Consider the following 9,644-nt stretch of genomic DNA (forward strand, 5'->3'; position numbering starts at 1 on the left):
GCATGCCTGCTGCCGTGGGTTCTGGGTACTCTGTTGTCCTGCTGCAGGTTTCATCTGTCCTTGTGTGGTTTCTCTGATGTCAAGAATTTTTGCCCCGAATTTTGGAGAGGATTGCAGTCAGTTTTTTATTTTTCAGCAGAGTGTTGACCAAGAATTTTGGATTTCTGTCCAAGAATCTTGCAGATCATTGAGAGGCTTGCAGTTGAAATTGTCTTCCCCTTTCCTGTGTTTCCAGTGACTAAAAGCAATTGAAGATGCTGTCAAGGAGGAACAATATCCGTCACTAAGATTTGGTTGTAGAAGAATTGCGACAATAAATTCATCGTCTACAAAGAAGATTAACGCTTATTGAACGGCAAGATCCGAAAGAACATAAAAATCAATCTGAAAATGAGGTGATCGGCGAGGAAAAAGATAACCCATTCCATCAAGAGATATCTAGCGACAATCAACAACCTCTGCATACGTTGAGACGTGAAAATCGATGGAAATCTCAAAATTTCAGAATCAAAATCAACCTTCCTGATTTTGATGGAAGATTGGATCCCGATAAATTCATCAATTGGCTACATGTAATTGAACCAATTCTAGAATTCAAGGTGTCACAAGACCATGTCGTCAAACTAGTGGCGATCAAATTAAAGAACACCTCAGTTTGGTAGGAAAATTTGAAGAATATTCGGCAAAGAGAGGGAAGATCCAAGATCACGTCTTGGACCAAAATGAAGAAAGAAATGCAATAGAAATTCTTACCCGAGCATTACCGACAATAAGTCTTCACAAGCATCATAACCTTCATTAACAAGAATTATCCGCGAAGGAATATATCACTTAATTCGAATAGTTGGTGCTGGTGCAATCTTTCCGAACCCGAAGAGCACACTATTCCATGTTTATTGGGTTTTCTACGACCATCAATCGCCAATGTGATTGAACTCCAATAGTTGTGGACATTGCAGGACGTGATTAATTTGGCGGTAAAGGTTAAAAATTCGAGGTGTAAACAAGCCAAGTTTGAGCGCGCCTATGCTTGGCTTGCGTTCTGCTAATTAAAAAATATTATTGTTTGTGTTCGGTTCGTTAATATATTGAGCTCAAAAATTTTATCCGTATTTGTCTCATTTGCTTAGCTAGCCGAACACGAGCTATTCCCTGACAACGAACGATTTTGACATCTTTAATCACGTAGCCGTAAGAAGTTAAGGGTAAGGGCGAAATTTAAAGCTTATTATTTATATTAAAATATTCATTTAAATAAAATTTAATATATTTTTATTCTAATTTTTTAATTAATAATTTTAATTGATTATAGATCTTTGTAGGCTGTAGTCAATTAAATTATTTAAAAATAATACTCATAAAATATATATATATATATATATATAATATTTAATGGCTTGGGTTCGACTCATTAAAAAATACTGTTGTTCGTGTTCGGTTCGTTAATATATTGAGCTCAAAAAATTTATTCGTGTTTGACTCATGTGCTTAGTGAGCCGAAGACGAGTTGTTAGCGAACAACAAATTATTTTGACATCCTTAGTCACATAGCCGTAAGAAGTTAAGGGGAAGGGCGAAATTTAAATCTTATCATTTATATTAAAAATTCATTTTAATAAAATTTAGGATATTTTTAATCTAATTTTTTAATTATAATTTTAATTGATTATAAATCTTTGTAGCTTTACAGTCAATTAAACTACTTAAAAAAAATACTCATCAATTATATATATATATATATATATATAAATATATAAAATATTTATTTGTGTTCAGCATATTTATATATCGAGCACAAAAAAATTATTTGTGTTCGGCTTATTTGCTTATCGAACTAATTGAACATGAGCTGTTTAGCGAGCTAAACACGAGTTGTTCGCGAACGAGCCGTGTTAGCAACCCTATTAAAAAGTAATATAATTTGGATAAGAACACTCCAATACGCATTCCTATTAATGATTTGAGTTGTCCTAGCAAATCAGTCCACTTCCAGAGACAAACTGGTGGTCAAAATGATGAAAACAGTAGCAAAATTACTTTCTAGCCGCAAGGGAATACTACCACAACGAAGGAAGGAACTAAATCCAATATAAAACCCTTCAAATGTCATGGGTTCGGCCAGATAGCCTTGAATTGTCCTAATCGACACATTATTTCATTGATGGAGGTTGATATAAAGGAAAATGATGTAGTAGATGAAGAATAAACTAATCCAACAAGGGACAAATTTCTACATGCGTACAAAAGGGAATTAATTGTGATAAGACGTCCCTTAAGTGTCGAATAATTTTCGAATAAAGATTGGTTACGACATAACATCTTTAGAACGCGGAGCACAACTCGAGATAGGATTTGTAATCTTATCATCAACGATGGAAATTGTGAGAATATGGTTGCAACAATCGTGGTAGAGAAGTTTGGGCTAACTACTCAATCTCATGCCCATCCCTACCAACTCATGTGGATCAAGACAGGAGATGAAATCAAAGTCAATGGCAAAGCATAGTTTTGTTTTCAGTCAGTCGAAAACTTTAAGAGTAGGTTTTATGCAAAGTAATGCCTATGAAAGCTTGTCACATATTGCTTAGTCGGACTAGGCAACATGATCGGCGTACAGTTCATGATGGGTGCCAACACTTATTCCTTTATCAAAGAGGGAATTCAAACCATTTTGGTGCCTATGAAGGAGGAGATTCATGCGGGGATTGAAGTCAACACTTTTACTCCTTCATTGCTTTTGAAAGATCTTAAGGAGACAGCTATGAGATGTCTCTTGATCACAATCAAGAGTTTCAAACAGCTACCAACAACTCCTTCCGAAGTGCGGAGATTGATACAATAGTTCGAAGATATATTCAAACGGAGATTCCAACTGAATTACCTCCTATGAGAGGTATAATATGTCATTGACCTTGTGCTTGGTTCAGTCATTCCCAACAATCCTGCATATAGGATGTCTCCAAAGGAGCACAAGAAACTTCAATGCGAAAAGGATGAGCCGATCCACAAAGGATTAGTGCAACATAATGCTAGCCCGTGCGCGGTTTCGGCTCTCGTAGTTCCAAAGAAGGATGGATTTGAAGATTCTATACTGGAATCATCACCGGTGTCTATGTACAACATGTATGACGATGATTTTTTTAGACCTCTAATCATGGAGATGCTCATAAAGGAGACCAATTTTTAGAGTGAAAAAAATTGAATATGAAGTTGACATAAGATTTGGTGAAGAATCTCATCCTAGAAGGGATTTGCCGAGTGAATAAACTAGATGATATGTTAAATTTGCTTCTCTCAACCATTATTACGTCGACAACAAACCAATCACGAAAACTAAGTCACTGCATTCCAGTCGATATGAGATAAGTTGAATATCTTACAACAAGAACTGCACCTATTAGTCACGGTTCTTAGAAAATTGATGTCAAGTGGATTGAGATCTTCAAAAATAAAGCTTGAAGCCACTTGATCCAGTTTCAACAGTGATAATTCTGGAAGATGCTTAGATCACCAAACAAAAATTGCCTAAGGATTAGAGAGAATCCATCATTTTTCAATGTCTCCGAGTTGGCTGCTCAATAGGAATCAAATTCTGAGATTGCTCAATATGAGAGAACCTTGCCTACTTGGGGAAAATAAAGCGGAAGCTAAAGTTTTATTTCAGTTTATATGTCTTGGTTTATTTGTTTTTGTTGTTGTCTCTATGTTTCAGGATGACATACTTATAATTAGGAGAGTTTAGCTTCTAGAAATAATAAAGTTTTTGTGTGGGCTGGGGATAGAGAGTTTCAGTTTAGTTGTAATAACATTTATCATATCCTTCCAGGTTAAAAAGTGTATTCAATATCCTGGAGTGGCGCTCAGGTGATGATCAATCATCTTTCTTTTCAGTTAATGCATTCTTTCCTTCATTGGGATTTTTGGTCCTAACTTTTCTTCTTTTCTAGATATTTTGAACGGCAAATTTTTTGTTTATACCTTTCTACAAAATAAGTTTATTTATTGCATGCCCTCACATTCAGGATATCTAAATTAATATCAACCATCCCGTTCATTAAAATTGCATTTTTCTAAGTTAGGTAAAATGATGTGGAAGTGCCCCTATTCCACCGCTATTTTTTTCCATTCCACGACCCATTATTTCAATGGTATGAATTTGAATGGCATTCAAGATTTCTTACAAGCAAATGAAAACTAATTCACCAAATAAAAGAAAATAAAAATTCTAGGGATATTATAGATTCTTGATTTTGGATAATCTTTTATTAGTCATGTCTACTAATTTAAGCATAAGGAGTTTATAAATAGAGTATCTTAAACATGAAACTTAGTATCATTGATTGGATTAAAAATTTTGCTTTAATTTCAATTTTGTGTGAGCTTTATGTGTAATTCCTTCAAATGAGGTAACAATGCAGCTATTTCTAAGATCAGTTGTCTTTTTGTATCGGTGTGAGAACTAATTTTCTTACTTAAGATAAATTATTTTCTTGATTTAATTTATTCTACATATTATTAGCTAGGAAGTGCTTTTGATTTTGTCCAAATTAGGGCACAACTAGAAATCTATTTAAGGTTATTAAATTGCAATTGCTCATTGACCATGCATGATTAAATTTCATGTTTATTTCTTCAAATTTGTTTAATGATTATATTATTTTTTGTATTCTACTTGCCATATTTATTGTTGGCATTTAAAGAAACTAAAGTTTTGGCTTGTTTAATGGATTATGATTTGCAAATCTTCAAGTATATAAATTGTATAGTCTTAAATTGCATTATAAAATCCTAAAATCCTAGACAAACCTACAACAATAATTCATCTAAAATTTTGCCAAATGATTAATATGATGTACAAATTCAGGGAATTTCAATAAAGTTGACAAGGCATCGAACAAATAGAAATAACGGTCTAGTAAAGGGTCAAGACAGTGAGATAAATGATTTATAACTTTCATGCAATAGAAATGTTCAAGCCAAATAAATACTCTTGGCATCTAGACATCTAGAAAATTTCAATAATTTGTTTTAAAAAATGTACTGTACTTCTAGTGAACAGCATTATAAATCTATTTCTTCATGAAATTGATCAATTATTAAATATTCATAAAAAATGGTCAAATTAGATCACCAAGTTGTGCTTAGATTATAAATCAATATCAATAATCTCGCATTGCATTTAGAGATTAAACTTTAGAAAAACAATTGTGTAGAATATTAACATTTTCGCATTAAAGAATGGCAATCTATTGCATGTAGATATATAGGTGAAATGTGTTGACGGTGATTCAAAAGTCAAGTTGTCAAGTTGGCAACCTACCTATTCTATTATGCTACCAAAATTTTCAGCTAAACAATTTGAAACCTTTATATGCCATCAAAGGCAAAAATGAAAGATGTTAATACAACTATATTAAAGAATGTAATAAAATTAGAGCTTCAAATTATCTTGATATATAGGATAAAATGGGAATAGGACAAATTGCAAAAAAAAAAAAAATGAAAGCAATGCAAATTTAGAGGGATGCATGATAGCAATGCAAATTTAGATTGGATGGCCACAGAGAAATGGACCAAAAATTGTAAAAAAAGACAGAAAGGTAAGCATGTTTAGGATAGATCAATAGGGCTAAAAAAGTTCATTAAACTGAGTTAAGTGGAGAGTTAATTTTTTTTATCTTGAATAAAATTTGTTCTTAGATTTTTTAAGAAGAAGCCTTTAAGGTGCTTAAAAGTTTAGTTCTTTGTCTTCATCAACAAAGAAGAATTCTAGCCCTCATCTTTGCAATAGGTTACTGCATTTAATCTCAACTAGATAAAGTGATGATTTTATACATGTATCTATAATTTTATATTAAATGTAATTCTTCATGCATCTCTTTTAAAAGGTAGTAGATTATTTAATCATTTTACAATTGTGAATGTAAGCTTACTTAAGTCAAAATATAGAAATTTTGGCTTCTCTTTTGTGGTTCTTAATCTTATCTTTTACAGTTTATGGTTCATTGCACTTCTCCTTGGGTTAAAAGCACACCCTTTTTTAACAATTGAACTTCTCTAATATTTGAAAAAAAAAGGCACATTTTCTGTGATATACCCATGAAAACATACAATTACTATATTACCGTGAACTCAAGTAAAATCATTCAAATTTAAATTTAGGTAAAAAAAAAAACAGCAGGAAATAAAAAAAAAATACTAAAAACAAGAACTTTGCATTTATACCTTTTAGATCTGGATTCCTCTCCACTTTTGTCTTATTCAGCCTGTTGACAATCTCATTTACACGTTTCTCAACTCTCACAGTTCGGACCTATAGAAATTGGAAGTATTAACTAGGAACAATATGTATAAATAGCATATAAACAAACAATAACTTCCACAGAAGAAGTGTAATAAACAAATGGAAGCCAAAATAACAACAGCTAGAGGGTGGTTAAGAGTGATGCTCAACCCTGCCGATATTCTAGAAGCAGAAATAAGTTACCAAAATCTGGACAGAGGCTTTGAGACCCAACTGATCAAATTAATCTGTCAAGTAATACCAAAACGAAAAATGAATACAGAGTTGTCAAGCTGTGGTGGTTTGATGAAACAAGAAAACCCAGCAAGGAATGGATCCTAGTGACCAGATTATTGCTGTTTGGACATGTACAAACCTAGGAGGGTTTGGAGACGAATCATCATGACTAGCAAATCTCTTTATTATTTTACAGGTGCCTCCGCATCAATAAAGCTAACAACGAGAGGGCTACTCTAAAGTCAATTCAAGAAAGCTGGGGTGTGCTTGAAGACACATTACTGTCCCAGTGATGTTCGTAGATTACTCGAAGATCAGTTAAGCAAGGAAGTGTTCGCTTGACACACATTATTGCTCCAGTAAATAAGTATAAAAGGAATTAGGATGTGTGAGTAGTTTTGCAGAACAGGAAATGCAATTTTAATTACTCTAAAGAACTAGGAAGCAATGGATTTTAATATTAATACGGTCAACCAAATAAAACGAGAACCACTATCTGCTAAGAAAATCTTCCTCCTAAATATCAACTCCTTACTTAAAAAAAAAAAAAGTAAATAAAAGGGAAATTTACAAACCACACAATTCTTATGTATTTACAAATCTAACACCCAAATATATTTACACTTATAATACACTTATAACACTTTGGTGTCCTTGTCATAAACCTATGCATGTAAAGTGTATTTCATTTTTAAAAATGCATAAATTGAGGTGTTTTTGATGTGATGTTAGAGATTTGAGTGAAATGCAAGTAAATATGAATGTCTAGGTGTAAGAAATGTAAATACATAAGAATTGTGTGGTATGTATGTAAATGCCCCTAAATAAAATAATGCATAAGGACATTCAGTATATAATATAAAAGAAAAATGAGGCATAATGAAGAATTGAAACGAAACATTTTATATTTTCCATTGAATAACCAAACTCCAAAGTAAACGTGGCTTAAGTGCAGCTATTGAAAAATTAACATGGAATGAAAAGAAACACTCACTTTCAAAGGAATAAAATTTGAACCAACCAGAATGTGAACCAAACAGAATGCGCCCAAACTAATAAAGCAAATTCAAGTAGAATAATCCTCAATGATAATTATTCCCAGTGTCAAGAAATAAGGTAGAGTCCTTTTTACAATCGCATTAGTTAAAAAAATTTGATGAGGCTTTAAAGAAAACCAATGGTGGAAACTCTGTAGGATCTGATGATATCGCAATTAAAGTGTGAAAATATTTAGGAGATTTGGGAGTTTCTTGTCATATTAAACTCTTTAATATTATTTTAAAAACTAAAACGATATCTGAGGAGTGGAGCAAGAGTATTTTGGTCCCCATTTTTAAGAATAAAGGGATGCTCAAGAGTGTGCAAATTATAGAGGAATTAAGTTAATGTGTCACAGTCATACTTTAAAATTATGGGAGAGGGTAATTGAACATAGGTTAAGACGTTGACCATAGGTTTACACGCATTACAAAGATTTCTTATAATCAAATTGGATTTATGTCGAGCAGGTCTACTATGGAAGCCATACATTTATTGAGATGTTTGATAGAGAAGTGCAGAGAAAATAAAAAGAATCTACATATGATTTTTATTCATTTAGAAAAAGCTTACGATAAGGCTCCAAGAGATATCCTTTGCAGAGTTCTAGAAAAGAAAGGTGTTGATATGGCTTAGTCATTAAAGATATGCATACTAGAGCTGTTATTGTGTTCAAACTGAAGGAGGATTGACTTGTGTTCGATTAGAAGGAAGATTGACCAAATATTTTCCCATTTCAGTTGGATTACATCAAGGATCGACTTTAAGCCCATATCTTTTTGCTTTAGTTATGGATGCTCTTACTGGACATTTACAAGAGGATGTACCTTGGTGTATGTTTTTCGCTGATGATATCCTTCTTGTGGATAAGACTAGAGAAAGAGCTCAGAAAAAACTTGGATTGCGGAGGTCTACATTGGAGTCTAAAGGCCTACATTTGAGTAGAACTAAAATCGAATACATGGAATGTAATTTTAATAGTAGTAGCTCTAGTGACAGAGTTATAACTAAAGGTAATCAAATTATTAAAAGATGTGAACGCTTTAGATATCTCGGGTCTATTGTTCAAAGTGATGGTGATATAGATGGGGAAGTTATTAGTAGATCTCAAGTTGGTTGGTTGAAGTGGAGGAATGCTTCAGGCCTATTGTGTGATAGAAAAGTATTGCTTGGATTGAAAAGAAAATTTTATAAGATGTTGGTAAGACCTAGAATGCTCTATGGCACAAAATGTTGGCATTTAAAAGAGAAGTATAAAATTAAGTTAAGTGTTGTCGATGAGAATGCTTAGGTGGATGAGTTGTTTTACACTTAGAGACAAAATGCGAAATGAATATATCCGTGACAGGGTTGGTGTAGCCCCTGTGGCGAACAAAATTAGAGAGAGTCATCTTAGATGGTTTGGTCACATTAAACGTCGACCATCTGATGATCCGGTTAGGAGAGTAGATGTTTTATATTCGACTGACTTATGTATGTTAAGAAAGACAGAGGTAGAACTAGAAAGACTTGGGCACATTGTATAAAAATGATCTTAATTTATTAGATTTAAATGAAGATATGACACTCAATAGGTCACAATGGAGAAAAAGGATTCATGTAGCAGACCCCACTTAGTGGGATAAAGGCTTGTTGTTGTTGTTGTCGTCAAGAAATAAGCAGCCATAAAAATGAAATAGAAACAACAAGACAATTGAATACCTGGAATCTTCCCATGAACATTCACATATGTTATTAGCATCATCATCATTCTTAACTTAACTAGATGACATAAGCTTTATGAATGCAGTTCACAAGCAAATAAATAGATGGCTATGTTTTCAAGAAGCTGCAATATCCATGTATAGCAGTGAACGATGCTATAAAAAGGTTATAATACACCAAACTGATGGAAGTGGTGCTCACCATTTTAGAATTGTGAAACCCAACCTGCCCAACATCCATTGAAGGAGTCTTCTTCAAATTATACCATGGAGTATAGACGACATCTACATTATTAGCCTTATTTCCTACAAAACATAAATAAGATTACAAGTGAGTGTAACAATATATATATATATATATGTATATATATATATATATATAA

At 32.9% G+C, this 9,644-nt stretch overlaps 1 protein-coding gene across 1 annotated transcript in view; it reads right to left on the minus strand.

Annotated features, from left to right (window-relative positions):
• Positions 1-9,644, minus strand: part of LOC110020974 (coiled-coil domain-containing protein 25) — a 29,379-nt gene that overhangs the window by 10,639 nt on the left and 9,096 nt on the right. The window contains exons 3-4 of the mRNA XM_020719282.1: positions 9,464-9,567; positions 6,226-6,313 (exon numbers count right to left, since the gene is read on the minus strand). Of these exons, the coding sequence (XP_020574941.1) occupies positions 6,226-6,313; positions 9,464-9,567 (192 nt within the window). The remainder of the gene's footprint in view (positions 1-6,225; positions 6,314-9,463; positions 9,568-9,644) is intronic.

Source organism: Phalaenopsis equestris, unplaced genomic scaffold (genome assembly GCF_001263595.1).
Source record: "Phalaenopsis equestris unplaced genomic scaffold, ASM126359v1 Scaffold000114, whole genome shotgun sequence".
NCBI classification, from domain to species: Eukaryota; Viridiplantae; Streptophyta; class Magnoliopsida; order Asparagales; family Orchidaceae; genus Phalaenopsis; species Phalaenopsis equestris.